The 26,880-nt window shown below is 40.5% G+C and overlaps 1 protein-coding gene across 1 annotated transcript in view; it reads left to right on the top strand.

The window, feature by feature from the left end:
• Positions 1 to 18,076, top strand: part of itfg1 (integrin alpha FG-GAP repeat containing 1) — a 223,503-nt gene extending 205,427 nt beyond the window's left edge. Inside the window, exons 16-18 of the mRNA XM_028441662.1 lie at positions 2,792 to 2,874; positions 3,669 to 3,786; positions 17,144 to 18,076. Coding sequence (XP_028297463.1) covers positions 2,792 to 2,874; positions 3,669 to 3,786; positions 17,144 to 17,203 — 261 coding nt within the window. The 3' untranslated portion in view covers positions 17,204 to 18,076. The remainder of the gene's footprint in view (positions 1 to 2,791; positions 2,875 to 3,668; positions 3,787 to 17,143) is intronic.
• The last annotated feature ends 8,804 nt before the right edge of the window (positions 18,077 to 26,880 follow it).

Here is a 26,880-nt window from a genome sequence, read left to right as displayed (position 1 = left end):
CTACACAAACACACACACACGCACAGAGATCATCCTTGAATTTATAGATAGATGTGCGCTCGCAAGTTTGAGTGGAAACGTAGCTTGACTGAGGAGAGTGACCACCAGTGGTGACTGTACTTTACTTGAGTATTTATTTTTTTGGCGCCTTATTACTTTCTACTCTTACATTTTAAAGACTAGTACAGTGCCTGTTGGAAGTATGCATTCATGTGGGAGCATAAGGGGTATAATTGCGGGTGCAAAATGTGGGTGCAATTTTCCTGGTTTAATTCTATGGGACATGTGCCTGATAAATGTGTTTGTTGTTTTGTTTTTTGTTACTCACTTTTATATTTTTTTGTTTGGTGTATTTTTCTGTAATGTATGTTTTTTGGAGTCATGTGTATTTTTGCATCTTTCTGTTGTGTTTTTGTGCATTTTTTGTATAATTATTGTTTTTGTTGCCTCTGTAGTGCGATTCAGGAGTCATTTTGTGTATTTTTTGTGTAAATATTTAGTTTTGTGTATTTTTTGTATAAATATTTAGTTTTGTGTATTTTGAGCCATTTTCATATTTTTGTTGTATTTTTCTGTAATGTATGTTTTAAGTCATCATCATGTGTATTTTTTACCTTTCAGTTGTCATTTTGTGGATTTTTTTGTATAAATATTGTTTAGTTTTTTGTTTTATTTTACCTATTTAGTATATTTTTATTATAAATTTTGTGTGTGTGTGTGTGCGTGTGCGTGTGTGCGTGCGTAGCTGCTAGCATCTTTCTTAGCACATAGAATAATATAAGAAGAAACACTCGCCCTTGCGCAGAACAAACAATAATCGTAGTGGAGCCGTGTTGTGGACCCATCCGCTCACAAAAACGTTACATTCCTCTGTCTGAATAACCGGATAGTTTGTGATATCGTCGGCTAATGACCGTCAGCACAGCCACCGCCCACAGTCATGAGACACAGGAGGAAGTGAAGTCCGTGACCCGAGATTTAAAGGAAATTTGGAATCACCATGAAATATTAACTGAAATGACTTTTAGCGGTACAAAAACATTTCTAATATTGACCTTTTTTTTTTTTTAACCCCAACAAACTGTGACAGTGACGTCATGAACCTGGAACCGGAAGTTTCGCGCTCAATACCGCGCTCTTACCGAGGGAGCTGTAATCTTAAAATTAACGTTTTGACCGTTTTGCTTCACCAAATTACTCCAAAATAACAGATGCACACACTTGGGATATTTGGAAGCCGTTGACACCGCGAAGCTGGAGGATAAGCTTGTGTTGGTCAATGTGCTAACATGGAGGAGGAGCTAGTGCTAGTCAACAAGCTAACATGGAGGAGAAGCTAGTGCTAGTCAACGTAGAGGTGAGCGAGCCACCTGACTCAGACTGCTGACAATAGTGAGAGCCAAGAAATAGACCATGGCCATGTTTAAAAGAACTTTTAGAAGTTGTTGACGTAAGAATGACAAAGTAGGACTAATTTTCAGACCAAAAAGGGCGCACATCTCTATTCCAGAAACCTGGAGAACTTGATACTATTGTGGCTAAATGAAAAATGTTGGTAGTTTGATCTTTTTTCTGTTAGGCTGGTCCCTCAGTTTTATACTTAACATTTTCATGTTTTTAAAACTGTTTAACTCAAAGCTGCTCTAGGTTTAATTTGGCGTTTATTTATAATGAGTGCTAAACTATCCACTTGTGCGTTGTTCCAGTGTACCCATTCTAGGTCAATGGAAAATGTAGAGCAGACGTGCAGGCGCAGGGTACGCATTCGTTTACGCGTTCTTTGTAAATAAACTAAATGAACAGATTGGTGCGCTAGTGCCCCGTCACACTGAGGTCAAAACCTGAAAAGGTTTGTCCCGTGTATTCATAATCCCTGTTGCGCCAGCATTTCTTTTTTGGTTTCTCTTTCTTCCTTTTCCTACTTAATTCTACTTTAAGTCCTCTACGGCGCTGCCTCCTCCACATAGCTTGCTTGTTTACCTCAGCACTTGCAGGGTCTTCTTCTACTGATTGTCAGTGGTTGTAAATGAACAGGTTAGTGCGCTAGCGCCCCCTCACACTGAGGTCACAAGCTGAATAGATTTCATTTCTGGATGCACACACTTGGGGTATGTGGAAGTTGTTAAAAAAGGTTTCATCAGCTCCATCAGACACCCTGTCGGGGAGATATTCGTTCCACACACACACACATGCACGCAGACCTTGCTTGATTTATTAGAGAGATTAGATAATATAGAGGCGGTCAGTTAGAAAGTCTTGTGGTGAAAAAAAAAGCAGATGAAAAAGATATGTAAATAAGAAACGTGAAAAATTGGCTCATAAGAAATGTTTCAATAATTTTTTAATCCATTCATTCAAATATGCTCACTCAAATAGAAAAGATCTCTTTTTTTTACCTTTTTTCTCATTCATGTGCGTAGTTGTTGTGCGTAAAGCTGAAAGTTAACAACTGCCTGTCAAATGTGCTAAATAAACCCACAAAATATTCTTCGCATATCAGTAGCATTTTAGCAAATCACATTACGCTGAGTTGATCTACTTGCATTTCTCAGACTGCATACTGATTAGAGGCAAAGGCCCTGAATAGATTGCTTGTGGTATTTTGCATGTTTTACAGACTCAGTCCTGATTACAAGAGGTTAGATAACTCACAGTATCTAGCGCTCGCAGTGACGTTAGCGTACATTTTACGCACGCAAACTGAAATCTACTGTCTGTCTTATATTGTGGCAGATTGAAATGAGCATGTAATTTCTGTAATCTATGTATTGTATTTTGCTTTTTCTTCCAGGGCATCAGAATGCAGGAGTGGACAGCCATCATTCCCAATTCACAGCTGATCGTCATTCCTTTCCCACACAACAACCCTCGCAGGTACGAACTCACAGCAGCAGAAATCACAGGAAAAATGCAACACCAGCTCTCTGGCATTGAAAATATGCAGACATCATTTTAATGTTTGTTGCCATGGACACTGATAAATATTTCATTTGTCTCTTGTGTGGATGCCCTATGGCTCATTGGAGTTAACCTACCTGAGCGCAATGCTGAGCTTTGTGTCCTTAAGAGCTCACCACACTGTTGACAACTGCCACAGGAGCTCAGCTGGTTATTTATCTCCTACACACACAAACGCACTCCTGTTCAATTAGTTCCACAGTAGTTATTCTGAAATGCATTGGCTAACTGACTTTAGAGACACAAACTCACACCTGCACCATTAAGACCAGTGAGGTGGAAAGCTGGAACCAACATTAGAAATCAGCTCAAACACAGAGCTGATCCCCTCATTTATTTTTACAGTAGCACCTCCATGAATCTCTCCATTGATGCATGTCCACAGGTCCTGTTTGTGCATGTGTGTGATTTGGGCCTGTGTGTGTGAGAAGCATGTCCCTAAAAAATAAATAACAGAGTGTAACGTAATTTCCCTTCAGGGATCAATAAAGTAATTAAAATTAAATTAAATTAAAAAATATTGTGGATACAGATGCAAAACTATCATTTTGACACATTAAAGCACCTGAAAAAATGAATACACAGTATGTATTTGTTTATTTAATCCTTTCTGATGAGGAAATACATTGTTTTCCTGTCTTACTAAATTGTGATCACTTACAGTATATCTACATATGACACGTTCCTTTCTTACTCGTCTTTCTCTTTAGCTGGAGCGCTAAGCTGTATCTCACTCCCAGCAACAGTGTGCTATTGACTGCTATTGCACTGATCGGCGTGTGCGTCTTCATCCTCGTAATTATTGGCATCCTCCATTGGAAAGAGAAGGTCAGGACACACACACTCAAACACACAACAGTATGGTGTCGTTAACCCTTGCAGAGGATCTGCAAGGGTATAAATCATGTGGTGATACATGTATTTGAGTGAGCAGATTGGTCGCAACTGGCAACAGATGGATCTCACTGTCCCTGTCGTGCAGTCCTCCGGCCTCCTGCTGAGACACACACACATTTATTCTCCACCTCTTTCTGTCGCACACACTTTCTCTCCATCTTTCTCCCCGGGCCACAACCAGGAAGGACGCTCAGCTATAATTGCCTTCTTCTGTCTCCTCAGCACAGCAGATCTGCTGTTCATTACTGCCATAAATATGCCCTCCAGGGAGCCCAAGCATGTTTTCATGTGTGTTTGGAGCTCAAGCCCATTCATAGTGTGGTTATTTTCAGCCTCTCACATACACATGTGTATCACAGTCCTCACAAAATGTATTCCTCATTAGCGTCTTGGTCAGGGCTGAAATGTCCTCTAACACCAATTCTCAAGTTTTTCTTTCTTGTTTTGTTTTGGGTTGTTTCTCCTCTCTTTTTCACACTCTGTGGAGGTAATGCTGTCTGCTAGGCAGAGCCTTGCAGTCAATTTCTGGCATCTTCTCCAAACCATCTGCCGAGTGAGCGTGTGCTTGAGAATGTGTGCCTGAGTATAATTTTGTCTGAACACACACAAAAATGCTTAAATTGTGACATTTGGTGGAAATATGCATGTGATTCAGCACCGTTAGATTTTGATAAGAGCAGACAGAACGGCCACGCATAAGCGAGGTGTATGTAGAGAAGGAGCTGCTGCTCAAAGGTAAAAAGGGGCAAAAGGAAAGCCAACTGTGTTGCTACAGTGTAATTTTCTTTTTCATATTTAAAGTATAAATGAATTTCAGTTTTTTTTTTTTACTACTTTGCTTCTGTCATACCAACCTTTAATTGTGGCACCCTAGTGGTTCAGAGGAATTTTCTTACCCTCCTAAAAAGCTAGATTTGGTCACAACTCATTCAGTTGTGGAAACATGAAGCAGAGTATTTTCTGAGCATACAGACTTACTATAGATGATGTTGTGCCTGAGGCTTTTTTCCCACAGAAAAGTGTTTCCCATCAAAAACATATTTTTTAATGTAGCAGCAGAGACAGTGAGAGACTTTCAGCATTCACTCTAAAACTATTAAGTATTTACATTCATATTGTTAACTGTATGATGTGGTTTTTATTACCTTGAGTGTCCTGTGTTGGTAACAAAGGCTTTAGTACACAGATGATTGTCCCACTAATAAACATCCTCCAGAGGCAGAAAGCACATTAACCCTTTCTTTAATCAAGGTAAAATGAAAAATACTGTAATTTACAAAGCCATGGTGATATGGAATACTCTAACAGGCAGACACAAGCTCTCTGCTTCTGCTGATGTATAATCAAAGCTACTAAATACAATTAATTAGGGTTAGTTTGATTAGCTTTATGAGACCTATTCATTTGTGTGTGTGTGGTATATATATATTGATCTATTGTACGTGTATATTGATCTATTGTACGTGTATATTGATCTATTGTACGTGTATATTGATCTATTGTACGTGTATATTGATCTATTGTACGTGTATATTGCTATATAACTGATCATCTGTTGTTAAAAGCCACATGTTGGAGGAATTGCTAATTGGAACTAGGTCTTACTGTATGAATGTTGTTTGTTTTGTAAATTGTTGTGAGTTGGTTTTAGTTGTTGTTTGTGTTGTGTGGTGTGTTACTGTATATGTTATTGTATACTACACTAATAGTCACGCTGGACCAGACAGGAAAAGACTCAAATGCGAGACCCAGAATCAGAATTCAAGAGTTTATTCCAAAAACAGGTTCAGTACACAGGCAGGCAGTCAGAATCAGGCTGAGGCAAAACCCAGGAATCAAAAGCAGGGTCAACACCAACACGGGCTGAATCAGAATAACACTAGGAATTACCACAGACAATCTGGCAAACAGAAACTGAAGAAGCTGAACTAAATAGACTGATTAATGGGAAACTCTGGGGAAACTGATGGGGCAGGGGGTGAAGCAGCCTGTAATGACAACCAAAGGAAGTGTCAAAGTAAAACAGGAAGTGCACAAACCAAACCGTGGGTGTGACAACTAAGACAATTGTATTGGTGTGGACTCCAGGAAAAGTAGCAATGGCTCAAGCCAAAGCAAATGGAGATTTAAATAAAAAGTAAAAGTAGCGTTGTGCTTTAACCACACTATCTGTGACCAGAATGCACCAAGACCAAGACAAGACCCAGGCAATAAAAATCAGGTTGAATAGTTGAACATTCTCTCTTTAGTTATAGTTTATTTAAATACATTTGACAGACAAAAAAGTGTCTGTATATTTATCAAAGCCGAACATGTAAAAATCTCAACTCAACAAATTGGTTTAACTAAATTATTGGAAAAACAAAACAAAACTCTTGTATGTATTTAAAAGCCACAGATAAGTGCATAATTATTTTCAATATCTGAAAACAATATTTCTATTTGTCAGGTAAACCTACAGTAAGTGTTTAGAGATACTGTATGTGCGACTAGAAATAAGATGGATGGTTCCAGTCTTTGCAGGCGTCTGACACATATTTGATTAGATTTCCAAGGAGGAAGAACAATCAGTCAACCATTGGGTAATGTTTGAATTTAAATTTCAACATGAATTAATCAGAAACAGTTCAACTGGAAATCAAATGCCCAAGTTCAGTAGCAAAATACATAAACAACTAAAAAGTCAAGCTCTCAAACTTTCACCATCACACCTCCCCCTTTCACTATTTGTGCAGTGGTTTCACAACATCAGGAAGGTTGCAGTCATGACAGGGTGGGTTAACGTATGAATTGTAGATATTTAATGTTTTACTATGTTCTTCTCTTTATTATCACATTAGTAAAGGTGAACAATGGCAGAAATCAGTGCTGGTTTTGACGAAAAATTCCAATTTTGGGCAGTCCAAAGCTGAGACAAGACTAAGACCTTTAAAATGTGTGTTCGCTAGTCCTACAACACTAGATCAAGGTCTATATATGAATACCTGAGATCAGATCAGTGATCATTCAGGAGCCATGATTCCCCCCTTCATCCAAACAGAAACAAACAGAAACACCCACTGCTGCACCCTATTTTACTTGTTTTTTTTATACTATTGCACCTTTTTGCTGACCTGCCACTATGGGGGAATTAAAAAACTGCCTTGATTATGGGCAGTAAGACACACCCACTCAGGCAGCGCTGCACTGCAGTGACATCTGTGATAAAATACTACGTACAATCACACACACACAATCCCCACGTGAAGCTGCACACACGGACACTATCACTGGTGCTTACACACACACACAGAGAGACGCAAACAAGTAGGCCTGGGCCGATAATTGATAAATCAATTAACCAGACGGTAAATTAAAATGAATTCGGTAAGTTTGCCGGCCTAGCTATATTGCCATATGCATGCGTATTAGGCGGTGTGCCTGTCGGCTGCAGAGGCTAGTGTTTTTAACAGCATTTTAACGGATTTTAAACAGCAAATAACTAATTTCTCAGTGAACTCTGTAATAGTATTCCACCGCCAGGCAGTCTTAGATTTAGGTAAATCAAACAGTTATGGTCCGGTAACTCTGGATACACTACGTAGCTTTGGATTGCTACGCCGGCTACACCCAGAGACCTGTGAAGCAGCAGAGCCTCGTACCAGTGGTGTCCGCCAGCGGAGGAGACGTAAGCAAGTGCAATTTTGTTCTTGAGAGAGACTTGATAAACCATTTTATTTATTGCTTTGGTTGTGTGTGGTTTTGCATTTGAGGTGTTTTTTTCTTAACAGAGACAGGGTCTATTTTATTGTTTTTGTTTGTGATATTTATTAAAGTGTAATTTTTTGATAACAGAGTATTTTTTTTTGTTTGTTTTATTTGTTTAAAATATTTAAAAGTTCTTGACATTCCAATTACATTGCATATTTATGATATGTTATTACATTAGTGATTAATTTGGTCTAAAAAAAAATCCGACAATAATATCATTTCTCTGCAATAATTTGTGGGACAATATATTGTCCAGCAAAATCTGTTATCGGCTCAGGCCTACACACGCGCGACAACAGTGTTCGCGCACACGCAGCGACAGACAGGAATACACACATGATGTGTCTTTACTACATACACACAGCTTGATGAACCTGAAGAGAGGAGTTCCGCATTGAAAGTTGAATTAAGATCAATCAACAGCACTAATTAATACCTAATTACATATGTATTCAGGGGTTTAGTTACTCTTTAATATTTATATATAGTTATGACGTGGACATTGTAGCTGCTACAAGCGATGTTGCTTAACGAAATGTCATTGTTCTTGCAATGACAATTAAGCTTCTATCTATTCTTTTACCACACATTTGTTTTGGAGTAGCCTGTAAATGCTCCTACTTCCTGTGTACGTTAATGTTCCTCCAACACTCAGCAGCATTACGTACGTCATGTTGGGGGTTTTTTCTATTGTTTGCCACTGGACCGTAATAATGTGCCCACTTAAAAGCCACAATAAGTTGGATTTATAATGTGATTGATACAGGGCTGGCCATGGTAACTGAAGGCCAAGCTCTGAACTGGCTGGTTAATGCAAAGAAGCACCTGTTTAGCCTCTACAGAACGAGGGTAGAGGGTGGATAAGGTACAGTCTCCCATCCTATCTCTTCTCCTCCATTGTTTTTTTCAGTTAAGGTCAGGGTATCCCACTGATTGGTATTTCCAAGTACTTACTTGCTGGTATTTCCCACTCTAGAAAAAAAAACTCTTGAGGATTGCACAAGCACAAGGGCACAGCCATGTTGTAGTACCTAACAAGATGACTGAAATCCTGTAAGACGCTGTAGTGCAATATAATTTAAGGGATATTATTAAACATTAGCATATGAGGATGTACAGTATTATTTACACTGGTCAGACTGAGACAGATGACATCAAGGCCAAATGAGACAATCAGGCTGATGACTGTGTCATTACAATGTGCGGAGGGACACAAATCAAAGCTGTGTTACTTAATGATGATTCAAGCACCAGGAAACAGCTCTATGATGTTCCCTCAGCAGTAAACACAACCAGAGTGACAGGAACTCTGCCTAAGGAAGGGCTTTCCTATGTAGGGACAGTGTTAGGGTAATTACTCAAAAAAGTAATCCATTACTAGGTACTCATTACTTCTGGAAATTGTAGTGAGATTACTTTACTGATTACTGCATTGTAAAAGTAACTTCACTTCTTATTACTTTACTTTTCCATTTCTTAATTAACCATATAGATCATTGTTTCTCAAATGGGGGTACGTATACCCCTAGGGGTACGCAATGGCACTACTTGAGAAAGAGAGAGAAATTATAAAAACTATAGAATGAAATCTATTCAGGAGCCACTAAAGGACCCCATGTGGAGTCGCCTGGAGTTTAAATGGAGCTGCCTGAAATGTCTGAAAAATAAAAATAGATTTTTCAATTTGTTTTATTAATATTATTGTTTTTTTAAATTAAAACAACACAATCTTAAACAACTGCATGTATATACTTTAACTTTGTGAATTTAGTTAAACTAAAACTAATTCTAGAAAGAAAAAAATGTCTTTGGGGTCACACAAAAATTTATAATAAAATGGAGTTATGATCCAAAAAAGCTTTGGAACCACTGCACTAAATACTGTTTCTTTCTACTTATTTACAAAATTAGTACAGTGCCCGTCGGAAGTATGCATTCATATGGAAGCATAAGGGGTATATTTGCGTGTCCAATTTTCCTGGTTTAATTCTATGGGACATGTGCATGACTTCATCATCACTTTTATATTTTTTTGTTTGGGGTATTTTCCTGTAACATGTTTTTTGGGGTCATGTGTATTTTTGTATCTTTCTGTTGTCTTTTTGTACATAAATGTTTGCTTTTTTTTTTTTTATTTAAATATTTTTTTGTCATGTATGTTTTTTGGGGTCATGTGTATTTTTGTATCTTTCTGTTGTGTTTTTGTATAATTATTGTTTTGTTGCCATTGTAGTGTGATTCAGGAGTCATTTTGTGTATTTTTTGTGTAGATATTTAGTTTTATGTATTTTTAGTGTAAATATTTAGTTTCATTTATTTTTAGTATAAATATTTAGTTTTGTGTATTTTGAGCCATTTTCATATTTTTGTTGTGTTTTTCTGTAATGTATGTTTTTTTAAGTCATCATTATGTGTATTTTTTTATCTTTCTGTTTTGTATAATTATTGTTTTTTGTTGCCATTGTAGTGTGATTCAGGAGTCATTTTGTGTATTTTTTGTGTAGATATTTAGTTTTATGTATTTTTAGTGTAAATATTTAGTTTCATTTATTTTTAGTATAAATATTTAGTTTTGTGTATTTTGAGCCATTTTCATATTTTTGTTGTGTTTTTCTGTAATGTATGTTTTTTTAAGTCATCATTATGTGTATTTTTTTATCTTTCTGTTTTGTATAATTATTGTTTTTTGTTGCCATTGTAGTGTGATTCTGGAGTAATTTTGTGTATTTAAGTTTGTTTTTTTGGTGTAGTTTTGTGCATTTCTGTTGTCATTTTAGTGTATTTTTTGTATAAGTATTTAGTTTAGTGTATTTTGAGTCATTTTCACATTTTTGTTGTCGTTTGGTGTATTTTTCCGTAATATATGTTTTTACTCTGCAGAGAAATTTGTAGCTTTCAACACAGCAGCCATTGCCGTCAATCACTTCCGGGTGAGGTCCGTCCGGTCTAAATAGCGTACGGTCAAACTAACATTTTGAAACGACATCATCGCCAAATAAGGAACAGTAAAAAAATATTTTTCCTCAAAAGAGAAAGTTCACAGGAGCGTGATCAGGGCCAAACTCAGCTGGCACGCACCGGAAGAGAGCTGTGCAGTGAAATAGATACAGTGCCCGTAGGAAGTATGCATTCATGTGGGAGCTGAAGTAGAGTTAATTATGGCCAAATGAGTATGTGTTTGAAGGTTGGATGTACAAAGAGGTGTACATACTCTGTGCTCTGTAGTGTTATTAAGGGGTTTATTTGCGGGTGCAAAATAAAACAGTGTGTGTGATTTCCCAGGTTTAATTCTATGGGACATGAACATGATAAATGTGTTTGTTGTTTTTTTAACTCACTTTTATATTTTTTTGTTTGGTGTATTTTTCTGTAATGCATGTTTTTTGGAGTCAATATGTGTATTTGTGTATCTTTCTGTTGTCATTTTGTGTATTTTTTGTATAAATATTTAGTTTTGCGTATTTGAGTCATTTTCAGATTTTTAATGTGTTTGAGACGCTGATAACCAAACTCCATAGTGATTGTAGCGCCAATCAGAAAAGTAACTAAATTAATTTTTATCTGCATTTGGCGGGTTGGCAAGTGTTCATTTAAAGCCCTGCTCACAAGTATAGGGGTCTATCATGTTGGGTTGATGATGAGCTGAAAGTCACGATGTTTAGTGACTTGCCTGGTTTTCTATCAATCATTTTATGTGAACCCCATATGCTCTCACCAATCAGAATGTGCATGTGTTTGGGGCGTGTCCTTCTGTGATTGAGTGACAGTAACGGATACAAAATGTCAGGCAAGAAAAAGTATGAGTGGTGCTCAATAAAGAAAAGTAGTTTCCAGAAAATGAAGAATTGCTAAAGTATGAACCAAAACTAAAGGGATTTTTAAACCATTCGGGGAACACGATTGGGTAAAGCGTTTGTTTCATCACCGCCACTCAAATAGCACCAAAACAGGTCCATTTCATTGAAGCTGTAACATAACCTTAATATCATAGAATAAAGAATTGTTTTCTCTCCAATATACCTAAAAACATTCAGACCATGTTTATCTCACCATGAAACCCTTCTGTTGTGTACTGTTTAATTTTATTGGTTTCATTTTAGTGGCTGTGACGAAAGGAATTCTTACCCATGATTGACAAACAAACTTGTGCTTATTGGGCAAAAACAAGACTGGAGCAGTGTCAAAATAAAGATGCAGACCTCTATACATTATAGTAGCAATATGTCAAAAACTAAACCATACAACATGGCTGCTCTCACTACCATCTTGTACACATACATTAACATGTTTCTGTTACTTGTTTTAACATGTGAGCATCATGGGGTACATTTTTAACAAACAGAAGAACTAATAAAATGTAATGTTCAGTGTGTCTTGTTTTGGTAACAGACTACTAATAAAGGTTGTCAGGTTAAACACATGTTCTATGGTCATTTAGTGTTGATTATACATTAGGGATGATCCAAACTCACAGGGATCCCCCCACCCAGAACAAAATGTTTAGATTTTTTGAAAGTGGTAATTAACAGTGATTGATTTCATTTTGTTTATAAAAATAAATAAAGTGAATATATTGAGTGTGGCAGTGATGCATGGCATGCTGGCACTAAGAAAAAATGTATTCATCAATCTGAGTCAATAAAAAAAGATGGATAAACATATATTTATATAGATTTTAAAATGTTTCCTGTTCCAGGAGTTTTTATCAAAACTTTCCACGACTTACACCTAAAATCTTATGACAATCAATGTCAGATGAAAAAAACTATTAAATGAGCTAAATCTAAACTTCAAATGATCTTACTTTACTGACACACTTTTAAGAAGAAAAGGGAGGGGGGATATTAATGTGGTTTACAGTACGTGTAAGTGAGGAAAATTGCACAACTAGGCAACTTGACAGGCTTTGACACTTTTTCTTAAACCCTTATTTTTGAGAATCCTCACTACATGTTTGGTTTACCTGAATTCCTTCTAATTTAAGGACTAAAAGCAGGAGAACAGGCAGTGCTACACTGCCAACTATACCATTGTTCAGTAAAACTTTTTAAACTCCTCTGAGACTGTGGATAACAAGTATACACAATTAGAAGAACCATTACTAAGAATTTTATGCCAGTTTTAGTAAAGCCAGTTAACCCTTTAAGGAAATTACATTTTAATGTTGTGGTATAAGTTTGGTAATAATTACTGGTCTGGTCTCATTGTCAGTACTCTCTGGTCCCCGTGATGTCATGGTCTCCGTTGGAGTGGTCTGGACTACAAGACTAAATATTAGTGATTAGGAGACATTTTGTTACTCAGCTGCATGAAAAAACAGTGCATTATGTTTATCATTAGTAGTGGTAGTGGCATTTGTAGTAGTATTTGCTTTAAGGCATTTCTATGTTGTTAAAAAAATATTGTGGGCTTATATATACGATTCTACTGTAGGATGCTGTTGCTCTTAAATAGATTATGTCCTTAGTATTTGCTTGTACCATGTGTGCCATGGTTTGGCATTGTTGGCAAAGACTTTTATTAAGAAAGTTTATCAGGATAGAGATATATTTACTGCACTATTTTTCTCCATGCTTTTATATTTATGTGCAAGTTATTTTAAACGTTTGTATTAAAACATGTTTGACATCTTGAAATGAAATGTACTATACAGAACAGCGACTCCACAGAGGGGGGCCATCAGAGGCTGAGGGGCATTGAGCACTGTCGTCAACTTTCTATAGATTAGCTGAAGCCCAGTGTAAATAAAGCTTCATAGAAGATTTACATGGCCAAGCAGATGCTTCTGATCCATACATCATAAAGTATAATGCAAAGCTGTAAAGCAGTGGTCCCTAACCACTGGCACATGGACTGGTAGTGGCTTGTGAACCATTTGGTATTGGGCAGCAAAGAAAAAGTAAATGTAAAAAATCAGTTTTTAAACTTTTCTGTTGGTTTCTGTAAGTTTATTTTTGATTAGGATCGGTCTCCGGTCCACAGAAGCCTGTTGCCACTGGACTCTAGATGGGTAAAGGGATTCATGCTTCTCTATCAGGCAATTACAGTGGTATGAAAAAGTTTGGGCACCCTTGTAAATGTTCATGATTTTCCTTAATAAATAATTGGTTGTTTGGATAACAAATTCCAGTTAAATTTATCATATAGGAAACAAACACAGTGATATTTGAGAAGTGAAATAAAGTTTATATGATTTACAGAAAGTGTGCTAGAATTATTTAAACAAAATTAGGTATGTGCATAAATGTAGGCACCCTTGCATCTTATTGATTTTAATACTCTTAGCACTAATTATTGGAACTCAAAATTGTTTTGGTAACCTCAGTGATCCTTGATCTCCATACACAGGTGAATCCAATCATGAGTCAGGGTATTTAAGTAGGAAAATTCTAGGTGTTTCCTCTTTGCATCTTCTCTGATTAGTGGCAACATGGGAGCCTCAAAACACCTCTCAAATGACCTGAAAACAAAGATTATTCAACATCATGGTTTAGGGGAGGGATACAAAAAGCTATCCCAGCGATTTAAGCTTTCAGCTTCAACTGTGAGGAACATTGTGAGGAATTGGAAGACCACAGGCACAGTTCTAGTTAAGGCCCGAAGTGGAAGACCAAGAAAGATCTCCGAAAGGCAGCGGCGCAGGATGATGAGAACAGTCACAGTCAACCCGCAGACCAGCTCCAAAGACCTACAACATCAGCTTGCTGCAGATGGTGTCACTGTGCATCGTTCCACTATTCAGCGCACTTTACACAAGGAGATGCTGTATGGAAGAGTAATGCGGAAAAAGCCTTTTCTCTGCACACGCCACAAACGGGGTCGCTTGAGGTATGCTAAAGCACATTTGGACAAGCCAGCTTCATTTTGGAACAAGGTGCTGTGGACTGATGAAACTAAAATAGAGTTATTTGGGCATAACCAGGGGCGTTATGCATGGCGGAAAAAGAACACAGCATTCCAAGAAAAGCACTTGCTACCTACAGTAAAGTTTGGTGGTGGTTCCATCATGCTGTGGGGCTGTGTGTCCAGTGCAGGCACTGGGAATCTTGTTAAAGTTGAGGGGCGCATGGATTCCTCTCAATATCAGCAGATTCTGGAGAACAATGTCCAGGAATCAGTGACAAAGTTGAAGTTGCGCCGGGGCTGGATCTTTCAACAAGACAATGATCCTAAACACTGCTTAAAATCTACTAAGGCATTCATGCAGAGGAACAAGTACAACATCCTGGAATGGCCGTCTCAGTCCCCAGACCTGAATATTATTGAAAATGTATGGTGTGCTTTAAAACGGGCGGTCCATGCTCGGAAACCATCAAACCTGACTGAACTAGAGATGATCTGCAGAGAAGAATGGTCCAAAATACCTCCCACCAGAATCCAAACCCTAATTGGAAGCTATAGGAAGCGTTTGGAGGCTGTTATTTCAGAAAAAGGAGGATCTACAAAATATTAAGTATTTTTTTTCTTTTGTGGTGCCTAAACTTATGCACATGCCTAATTCTGTTTAAATAATTCTAGCACACTTTCTGTAAATCGAATAAACTTTATTTCACTTCTCAAATATCACTGTGTTTGTCTCCTATATGATAAATTTAACTGGAATTTGTTATCCAAACAACCAATGATTTATAAAGGAAAATCATGAACATTTACAAGGGTGCCCAAACTTTTTCATACCACTGTATATGGAGGAGTTTTGGAATGTTGGTTCTGGATAACACTACTTGTTGTGACTTAAAATTTGCCAAAATGTAAAGTTGGTAGAGGAGGGATTATGGTGTTAGCTCATTTTTAGGAGTTGAGCTCAGTCCCTTAGTTCCAGAGAAATTAACTCCTAAAGCATTGGCAAACCAAGAAGTATTGGAAAAAATCTACCTCCAACTCTGGGGACAGTTTAAGAAAAGGTATTTCCTGTTCCAATATGACAAGATCCATAAAGACAAGTTAGGTGTAGAAGAATTGCACAGGTCTACACACAGCTTTAAACTCAACCCAATAGAACAGCTTTGGGATGAATTAGAGACTGTAAATCAGTTCTTCTTGCCCAACATCAGCGTCTGACTTTGGTGGTGATCATAGAAAGACATTGCTAATCTTTATGGAATAGAAGTACTGCATCAAAGGACAATTGATGAATAAATGGCCTCTGCATCTCCATATTTATCTCGTTTTGCTCCCATAGAGCTGTATGTTATTTCCATTGTGTGACTGTACATAATCTGAATTCCTTTCAATCTATTGATAGCTTCCTTGGGTCTTCACATCGTTCACTAAATATATACTGTCCAGGTGTTGCTGTCAGCTGTCACGTTGATGATATGAAGGGAAGACATTAAAAATGGCTGCTGTAAGCTAAAAGTGTTCTCCACCAGGGGAGGTGAGCTGTGAGTAAGGTGTGGTCGGGGCCAAGTAGCTCTAGCAGCGCATCTGTCGGCTTGTTCACAGCTAGGCTTGGACAACATCGCCTCCAGCCATCACACCTGCTTATCTGTCTCAAGCCCAGATGATGATAATAGAGGCTATAAATGCACACAAGTCGTCCCCATTTTAAACACCCAAGAGTCTCCTCTCTTCCTTCACAAAGGCACCAAGTGTGTGACTGATCGTACAGCTCCACTTTATTCTCTCCATGTTTACACTTTCTTCTCAGAATGTACCTGAAGGCTTCAACCTTGGATGATAATACTTTGATAATTACCTTTATCTGTACTTGGTGACAAAAACTGTGATTACGTTCCCAACAAAGATCTTCAAGGTGAACCTCCCAATGTGAAAATGACACAACAAAGCTCACTATTGAACCGTTTTATGATACAAAAGGACAGTTTGTGGCGTGAGCGTGCACATGTACCATGTCAATGCTGATTGCTTGTTTATAACCATTGGGTTTTTTATGTAAAAGAAGAATCCTACATGTACAAGGTTATGAAGTTGAACTGTGTGTGTGTTATCTTAAAAAAACATTTACTATCATTTCTAAGCCACAGCACATCTGACTAATTATTAAATGTTGCACAGCACACCTTTCCATCAGACACTGCCATCCACTGGCATGGAGGAGTACTGACTTTCTCTGTGCAGCAACTTTGTGCTGTCAGGAAGAACAGAGTTAAATAAAATGATGTCACATGGTCCAATTTGGTCTGTTTTTCCTTCGATGGTCTGATTATCATATTATATTTATTATTATACATTATGTCAATCACAACTACTGGACTAAGCTGCTGTTTCCCTAATCTGGATGACCTTTATAATAAGACACCTCTAGTTCATGTTTAGAATACAAAGTCAGAAGTTAATTTATGGTTCATGTATTCTTTTTTATTCAGAGGTTGTGTTGTTGTACATTTCACATGTGTAGTTGTTACCCTTTGACATATATCATGTTAAATGTTTAATGACACAATAATAAACTAAAACAGTGAGTTTTACTTCCAGACTTTTTTCTTCCTGTTGATGTATTGATTTGTGCTTTTGAAGATCGTTTAAAGGCAACGCATCCTGACTGTAAGTGTTTGGTTTCTGCTTTGCTTTTCAGAAAGCTGACGATCGGGAGAAGAGGCAGGAAGCCCACCGCTTCCATTTTGACGCCATGTGAAGGAAAAAGTGATTTCAAGAGCCAATAAGTGGACCCCTGACCGCCCTCAACCATTTCCTTTTGATATTTTTCAGTCCTCGGGTCAGATGTGAAATATTGATGTCTGGCTTCATTTATTCATCCCAGTGTTAGGAGTACAGGAGCTGCAACAAGGCCGGAGAGACCCGGACAGGAATCCTCATGAACATCAGGCGTCGGTTTTAAAGGACGGTTGTTCATGACATTTGTTCTTTAAAGGTTGAATCAGACACATCTGTTGAAATTCTTCATAAAATGCTTAAATCCTGCAAACTGTATTTGTTCAAATGAAGGGAAGCTGGTGTTGTGTGTGATGTTACTTGAAATCCACTTGTTTTACTGTTTGTTGTCTTTGTTGTATTGACCTCAGCCACTAGACTGCATCAACATTTAAAAACTAGGCCTGCAGTTAAATAGTGCAGCCATCATAAACTGCCTTCATATCTACTGACTGCTAGTTTTCTTTTTGTGTGTTGATTGTGTCGTGTTGCACCATGGGAATGCCATTATTTAAAAAGCACATGTGCTGCTACATGGTGACTGTCTGCCACCTGTTTGTCCTGCTGAATGATGAACATTTACTACTTTAACTGATCTTGTCTTTTACTGCTTCTTATTGCCTGCGACAGCTTAAATGGCCACAATGTTTGAATGGCTGTTTTTTCCTTTATGAAAGACATTCTAACCGTATTAAATATTTCTAAAGATGGAGCCTCATGCATTCCTGAGTTCTGCACTAATTAACTGTTGGTGTATTTAATTGTTCAGGGTACATGATTTGAACTTGCAAATGACTGTTCAGAATACTAAATGTTTTTACTTATTGAGGTTGAAAATAAAGGTTTCTTCTGTTTATGTGATTTCTGGTTTCATTTGGGGTGACGGTGAATAGACAATTAAGCAAATCATTTTTTTTCTACACAACCTGAAACTGTTCCACTGAGAGGGAAACACAGCAGGAATTATGGAGCTTCCTCTGCTGCGATCTCCTTGTCATGTCAGGATCGATTGAAGCCATCAGGAACATAGACCTTTTTCACGTAGCGCCTCCTGGTGCCGAGTAACTTCCTGTTATTGCGGGTCTGTTTTTCAACAGCGTTGCTCAACTTGTCAGCATTTTTGTTCGCTGATGCAAAGGCAAGCGTAGCGGCAAATACTCAAACAAATAAACTTGATAAGGGGTATAACTCCTTCCATGAAGAAATGATCCACAGCTATCAAGATAAGAAAAGAAGTAGCTTCGTGAACTAAATGCTATCTACAACATATGAAGTATAAATGTTGTAATAAAGAAACCTAATTTAGTCTGCAAAAATATAATGAATGTTTAAAGAGAGGCACGTTATAGACCTTTAAATTATATTTTAACATTCTGATGTGTTTGTCTTGTTTACCTGTGGGTGGATGTGCCGTAGCAGCTCCATAGCTTTAGCATAGCTAGCTTGCTGTTAGAGGATGAGCCCTCTCGAAGGCAGACTCGCTCTACAGTGGTGCGATAAAATTGTTCCAGGGAAAGAGAGATGGAACAGCCCCACTTTAAGGCATCTGATGGTGGATCCGCTGACAAAATCCTCCTGAGTGAAGTGCCAGTGTTCCAGACCCTCATCCCTCCTAACTGCTTATATCCACTGGCTCCTTTGGTCTGGGTCCCTTGGAAAAGCGTGGTTAGACAAGTACGGCAGTTTTCTTGCCCCACAAGAGCAACCAGTAACATAACGAGCAACCACGGCGAGAATGAGCATTTTTGTCACTGTCTAACGCTAAAGCTATAGCCACAGGAAGTTGTTGCACACCACTTCCGGTTTAAAATGCGGAAGTGTGAAAAGGGTCTATTCAGGTTCACAGTTTATCTGGTCAGAGAAGAATTTCCACCTGCTCCACGATTAGAGTTCCTTTGCTAAGTGGAAGGAGGCAAGGCATTAGAACAGAGGTGGGCAACCTTTATCACAGCGGGGTCCGCAAAAATGTTTGTTTGTTTTGATCGAAGGGCCACATTATGTACATTCATGAAAGCATTTCGAATAATGACTGATCTGAGCATTATTACAGGAGAAAACAAAGAGTTTTTAAAGTAACTGTATTTTCTTTGTTTTTGTTTTGCTTGTTGTAAGTGTACATTTCTGTTGTCATTTTCTTTAATTTTCTGTGTTTTTTTTTAGTAAACTGGTTGTCATTTTGTGTGATTTTGAGTATTACTGTTGTCTATGTTTTCTTTGTATTGTTTCTGGAGTATCTGTCTTTTACTGTGTTTTTCTGTAATATTGTTTTTGTTTTGTGTATTTTCTGTCATTTTGTGTGTTTACTTTCAGGGCCAAATTAAATTAGCCACCAGTTGCTTATGTCTGCCTTAGAGGATGTTTTTGTTCCTCATGCCCGTCTGTCACAGATGCTGCCTAATGGTTATTAGGCCACATTCAGCTCCATTAGGGTCATTTTGGGTTAAGGAGCAGCCTGTAGTTTCAGACAGTCTGTCACCTCATTCTGCTGAAATTCTTTGGATTTGAGCTTTTTTCCCTGTAAACCATGTTTTGTTTTTTAAACTATTTAAAATGATGCTTACTAATGGCAAAAATCTCAAAGGCCTCATTAAGCCCAACAATTTTCCACATTCAGAGAGAGAAACTATTTTTGCCTTTTCCATCAGAGGGTGAAAACAGTGATAAAGCCTAGTAGTTGCAAAGATTTCAACTTTGAAAGTCTTCTTAAACTTGTTCTTTATCTCTGTTTAGTTTTGTTTTAATTATCTAGTTATTACTACAACACTTTTGCCATGGTCTTGTGATTTTCTTTGTTTATTTAGTTCATTCAAGACATTAAAACAAACGTATTTCTCCTCTACATTGGAAAAAAGATAAATGAGATGGGCAGAAAGAAGTAAAACATCTGCCCCCTACAGAAAAACATGAATTACTTTAAAGGGGACATATCATGCTAAATCCAGTTTTTTAGCCCTTAAATGCATTTTGTTGTATATTTAGATTGTTTAGAAGTACAGAAAAAATCAAATTAGTCTCTTCAGGTGCTCCGTAGATATCTTTATATTCTGTTTTGCTCATATTTTTCAATCTGTTTTGATTTTTCTATTCTCTATTACGTTTTTTGAACTATTACATCACAGTATTTGCAGCGGAACTGCCAAATTAGGACATCGACTCCAGGTCCAACACTTCGAGCAATCCGCCATTTTTATTTATCGCTTTTATTTTGTTGTCCAAGCTCCAGGATGCAGAAGTTACGAGAGGAGAAATCAAATTGTTGGGTTGTTGGATGTAGTAACCCACACACTTCATTACACCGTCTCTTACACTTTGTCTGATTGAGGGTTCAATTCCTTCTATCTTTGGAGACGACAAACAGAGCACTTCGGTAAGCTGTAAATAACGCTAAAAAGTGTGATGATAAGACGTCCCTGTCATTGTTTTGTTAGCATTAGCAGTTGCATCGTCTTCATATGTTAGCGCTGTGTGCTCGTTTTAGATCCTTGATGATATGGCCTACGTGGTTTAATTTAAGTCTAAAGTTTTCATTAGTCATTTCATTTTGCCGTTTTTGTCTCCGAAAAGACTGTATTAAAATGCATTTCGTGACGTTAGCTTGGCGCTAGCGTTAGCTCGGTGCTTGTGTTAGCTCGGTGCTTGTGTTAGCTCGGTGCTTGTGTTAGCTCGGTGCTTGTGTTAGCTCACTTGTTAGGGTTCTGCAGGTTCATCATCTTCATTTTCATCTCGCTCCGCTGGGTCAGACTCTGGCTCAAACATGTAAAGCTGGATGGACAAGTCTTCTGTTGTTGACATTGTGTAAATAACGTGTGAATAAACTTTTTCTGCGCCGCTACATAGCCATATTTCTTCTATCAAACTACAAAAATGGCCGAGCAGGGTGGAGTTGAACCTGGAGAGGGGGCGGGGTATGGAGTGTCTCATTTGCATTTAAAGAGACCGCACCAAAACGAGTTGCTCTTAGAAGCACATCAGAAAAGGGGTCTGGGGAGCTATAATAATGAGGAATTCAGACCCAAGCAGTGCAGTTCTGCTTTATATAGACCACAACTGTATGATTTATATGTAAAAAGGAAGGATTTAAAACCATGATATGTCCCCTTTAAACAAAAGCAAACTGCAACGCATTCATTGTCGCATCTCATATGATTCAGCATAATACATTTCTCATTCTTTTTGAACATATGAGATGATCTTGATAAATTGATGTCATCATTTAGATTGTTCTATAGTGACACCCCGAACTGAAATGCACATTTTTGTCCAGAAGAGTGTATTTTATTTTTTAATGAATCATTATCAAAATGAATGTGTTCAAAATACAGGAGAAATAAGAGTTTGATGAATAACGAAAGTGACATGCCTGGATAAAAGCAGCTCTTGTCTGGTTCTTTCATTCTGTTATGTTTAAAAGGAACAAAGCAAAGAGGAAAAGATGCAGCTTTATAGATGATTTAATATTAAGTGTATTTGTAATGCACTCCAATAAGGACGAGCACTAGTACATCTGTGGATGTGCTGTAGCCTTCGCCTTTAGAGTCAGAGCTCTTCAAAGTGTGTAAAGCTGAGGAGAGGACGCACTCACACATCATTAAACCTTAAGAAAATAAAAGCATAGCTGAAATACACGATATAAAAGTATGATGCATATACATTCTATAAAGACAAGAATGACAGGAAGAAGAAGAACGATATAGATTATATATTTTCCAATGTGTGGGCGACCGTGGCTCAGGTGGTAGAGGGTCGTCTTCTGATCGAGAGGTTGGGGGTTCGATCCCAGTACCTGACTATGTGTCGAAGTGTCCTTGGGCAAGACACTGAACCCTAAGTTGCTCCCAGTGGTCGACTAGCGCCTTGCATGGCAGTCCTGTCCCACTGGTGTGTGAATGTGAGAGTGATTGGGTGAATGAGCTGATATGTAAAGTGCTTCAGTGGTGATAAAGCGCTATATAAGATCAAGTCCATTTACCATAAGATTAGAATTCACTTTCATATAAGTTGAAAATCAATTTGATCCACTTCATTTTCTCCATCTCATGGATGGCGTCCTCTCTCGTCGGGGGGGCCGGGGCCGCCTCCCGGTGGAGAGTGTTGTATCGTGGCGCCGGGTGGGCCTGTGCTGGCCCTGGTGCGGGCATGGGCCTCCCCCCTGCTCGGCCGCTCCCCTTGGTGGCGGGGTGGCGTTGCTCCGGGCCGGCGGGCGGCGGGGGTCGCCCCCTGGGGCGCCGGGGGATGTTGTTGGTGCCTGGCTGTGCCCGGGGGTGGGGGGTGTCGCCGTGCTCCGCGGGGCCGGCGCGGTCTGGGGGGTGCCGTGGGGGGGGGTCTCCGGCTGTGCTGTTCCGGGGCCCGCAGTGCCACTTGCCCGTCTGCGCCATCTACCCTCTCGCGTGGCCCGCCACGCGGACGGGCCCGGCTCACACTGGACAGGCCTCCTACATGTTCACTTCACCCCACTCCCAGCTGGTCTGGCTCACTCACAAAATGCACCACACACCAATACCCAACCCTTGGGGGGCTGGATGGTGGGGCTGGGGGTGGAGGGGGCCGCCACCTGTGTTACTATGTAGTGGCGTGGGGGCGGCCTTCCCACCTCTAGTTGCCCTACTAATCCCTCCAATTTTAATCGCATCTCAACATGTCACCCCCCGGAGGGTGTATCATCATTTACACCCTCCGGCCTATTACACCACATACACATAAATCCACAGAGGCTGGAGGGGGAGCACCGCTCCCCTCCATCCCCCTTCTTTTAATTACACCCCATACATTCACCAAACACACACATTCACACAGGGGATCGGGAAGTGCCTCTCCATTGGGGAATGGAGAGGCACCATAACAGGGTGGTGGGTTGGTACACATATTTGGGCCTCTCCGGTGGGGGCCTGGCCCCTCTGTTGATGGCTGGGCCACTGCATAGAGTAAAAGCACATCAAGATGGTGCGGTCGGGCGTGGCGGTGGGTCTCGGGGGGGCTTTGCCGGGGTCTCTCCTTGCGGGGTCTTTCCGGGCTGTGTCGGCCGGGTGGGGCGCGGGGGTGCCTCTCCCCCTTGGGTGTGGCTTGGTGCTTGCTTTGTCTCCTGGTGGCCTTGGGGGCGGGCCCCGCGGTATGCGGGCCCGGGGCGGCCTGCCTCGCCGGTTTGGGGGGTGGGTGTGCTGGGGGGGTGCTGGTGTCCTCGCCGGGGTTGGGGCGGGGTTGCTTGGCGCCTCGGGGTGATGCTGTTTACTGGGGGGCGGCGCTAGCTGTTCCGGTGGTGGAGGTTGCTGTCGGCCGCCTGGTGGGTCTGTCCTGCCGTTTGCGGACTGGTGGGTGGGTCCGGGGCATCTTTGGCTGGGGGCTGCTGTCCCGCACTTGATGTGTGCCGTTGGGGTGCCTCCATCCCCGCGGTGGGGATCGCCGGTTGCTCGCGGGCCGGCGGGGGGCGCTGCTCCGTGGCTGGCGCTGTCCGGGGGGCGGCGGGCCCTGGGCTGCTGGCCGTGGGCTGTCCGGGGCTGTGCGGTCCTGCTGGGCCGTGGCCGGGTCCCGGGCGGGGGTGGGGGATGCGTCCCGGGGGGCTTGGCCCGGGGGCTTGCCCTTGGGGGGTCCTGGTCCCGGGGGGTGCTCCTGGGGCCCGGGGTGCTTGGCCTGCTGGCCGGGCCGGTCCTGGCGGGGGTCTTTCGGGGCGGGTGGCGCGTGCCGCGCCCTTGCGTACCTACTGGTACGGCCCCTGCTTGGGCAGTGCCCCGTGAGGTAGGGTGTCGGGGGCCGGAATAGGGGGCCACATCCCGGCGGGGCGGTCTGGCTTGGCCCTTGGAGGGGGCCCTGGCTTTAAAAAAAAAAAAAAAAAGAACTGAAGCTCGTGGCGCGGGCGGCATCAGTGAAGGGTGATCTGGGGCGCCGTGGGGGGCTAGGTTGGGGTGCCTGGGGGCCGGCGGGGAGACTCCCAGCGGCCCCCTGGTGCCTTATGCGGCTTGGGGTGTGGTCGTCCTCCCTGGGCGGGCTGCTCCTGGTGCTGCATCCGTTCCGGGTCCTTCTGGCATGGGGTCGGGCCCCTGCTGGCTCTGGGCTCGCCGGCGGGTGCCCACTGGCTGCCTGTTCGGCGCGGTTCTGGTCGTCTGCTGGGTGTGGGCTTCGGCTCCTCCGCTGGGGCCTCGGGCAGGGAGTTCTCTGGGCCCTCCCCTCGGGGGGTTGGGCGCGGGGGTGGGGTGGGGGGGGGGGGGGGTTGATGGGGTGGGGGGTCTGGGGGTTGGGGGTGGGATCGGTGGCGTGGTGCGCTGGGTCCTTGGCTCCTTGGGGCTTTCTCGGGTGTGTATGGGGGGGCGATGGCTGCCTCTCGGCTTGGGATCTTGGGGGCGTTCGGGGGACTGCTTGGCCGTGGGGTGGTCGCCGGGGGCCCTTAGGCTGCCTGCTCTTGCTGCTGGCCTGACTGCTTCTTCGGGCCCGGGGGCGGCTCTTGGGTTTTGCAGTGGCGGTACTTGGAAATACATTTGTCATGGATGCACTGGCCTTGGGCTGTGGGATAACACTCATACTGGGCTCAACCTTAGACACGTTGTTCCCAAATACCTGTTTTATGGAATTTCCACTCACCTCTTCCTCTGTTCACAGCCACCACCATTATTCCTAAACCACACACTGGTCACCAAACTGGCTTGACAACACAACAATAAACACAATATACACAACCACAATTTCACATCGCATCACTTAAAACTATTCCTCACCCATTCCATATCCTATCTTGTATCCCTCTTCCCTGTTAACTTCCCCACCCCCCTCCAACCCCTCACCTTGGTGTAACACTGCCCTCTCTTTTTTACATCCTCCCTTTAATAAAGTATTTCTTACCCTTCCCTAGGGAGGGCTGGTGACGGTCACAATTATGCAATGAAATAAATAAATTTATTTAATTGCAATAATAAAATATGCATTGCTGTCAAAAGATTGCACTTCTTGTAGTGTTAACCTTCGAAAGCATGTGCAGACAAGGTAAAAAAAAAAAAAAAAAAAAAAAAAAAAAAAAAAAAAAAAAAAAAAATTTGATCCACTTCATTTTAAGAAAATGTAAACAAAAATAATAGTTAATTATTTAATTTAGAGTTATTTTAAAAAATTCTACTGCACCTTATTTTAGCTGAAGCTTTAAAATAAAACAGGAAGACTGTACTTAATGTTCCTCTTTTCAGTGAAATGCTTCCTCCTTTAATGTATGTTTCCATCAAGATAGAAATATTTAGCCATTTATATACTGTATATGGTTTTGACTAAAATTACTTTTGATAACTGTTTGTTATTTCCCATGATTATATCTACAGTAGCATCACCAGGAATAAAGTGGATAGATTTGGGAGAGGAGGTACTCTGACTTTAACTGGGATAGTAAATGGTGAGCGATGGAGATGTGTGAGAGACAATTAATAAATCAATTATTGATAAATTATGGCTGTGAATTATTTATGACAAAGTATACAGATATGATTCTAATATCCCAACAAGATGATGATTCCTCTCACATTATTATTATTATTATTAATATGATCTATAGAGCAGCAGTGAGGTGCAGTGGTTAACTCTTCTACCCGCAACAGGAAGTTCTGGGTGATGAGCTTGATTAACAACTGGGAACTTTCTGTGGGGAGTTTACATGTTCTCTGATGTCTGCATGGGTTTTCCCGAGGTGGGCACTATAATGAACATGTATGTTAGCTTAACCGGACTGTCTAAATAACTATATATATATATATATATATATGAATCCTATACAGCCTGGGTTCCCAAACTGGGGTATGCAAATTGTCATGGGGCTACGTGGAAAAAATAAATAAAACAGTGTAACAACATTGGAAACTAGACTAAAAATGGAGCAGCAGTCAGGAGCCTCCATGCATTGCTACACATCACACATTAGCCTCTGTAACACTGCCCTCTAGTGGTGACAGAGACACAATCTCATTAAAAAAAAGGTACAAACATGTCTTAGCACTAGCCAAACATGCTTGAAGCCCTTTGTCACCACGTGCTTGTGTGAAAGTGGATTTTCAGCTTTGACAAAATATGAAAACAAAATATGTAACAAGACCTTGCGTAGAGAACGATTTAAGACTTACAGTATGTGCTCATATCCCCTTAAACCTCACGCTTCTCATTCAAGTTGTGTTTCACCGTTTCAGGGTGATGAATATGTTGTATTACTGCATATGTTCAATCAACACATGTTTGGTAGATTTATATTTACAGAATAAAAGCGATTGTTATTTACTGAAAATGCCAGTAGGCTATTTCATTAAATACAGTCAGTGATAATTCTGAACAAGATGATTTATTGTGTTTACAGATCATTATTTATTATTATTATTATTATAGATTTAAAAAAATCCACTGTGCAGCTACATTGCATATGACATTACATTATTATCTTTTTTTATGTGTGCAGGAGTATGAGGTACTGTACATGTCATTATTATTATTTATGACATTCATAGTTCATACCTCAGAAAAGTGGTGGGACGAATTGTGACATAGAATGTGATCCCATGGGTATCATATATATATATATAAAACCATATGATAGTATAATATATATGATATAACAGTCTGTGCTGAATATGAACATCTTGGTGCAGCCGCTGACAAACCGCTCTTTGAAGCTTAAATGAGCCTCGTTGAGGAGCGATTTCTCAG

The sequence above is a fragment of the Gouania willdenowi genome, chromosome 3 (assembly GCF_900634775.1).
Source record: "Gouania willdenowi chromosome 3, fGouWil2.1, whole genome shotgun sequence".
Classification (NCBI taxonomy): Eukaryota; Metazoa; Chordata; class Actinopteri; order Blenniiformes; family Gobiesocidae; genus Gouania; species Gouania willdenowi.
This window is presented reverse-complemented; position numbering and strand designations above follow the sequence as displayed.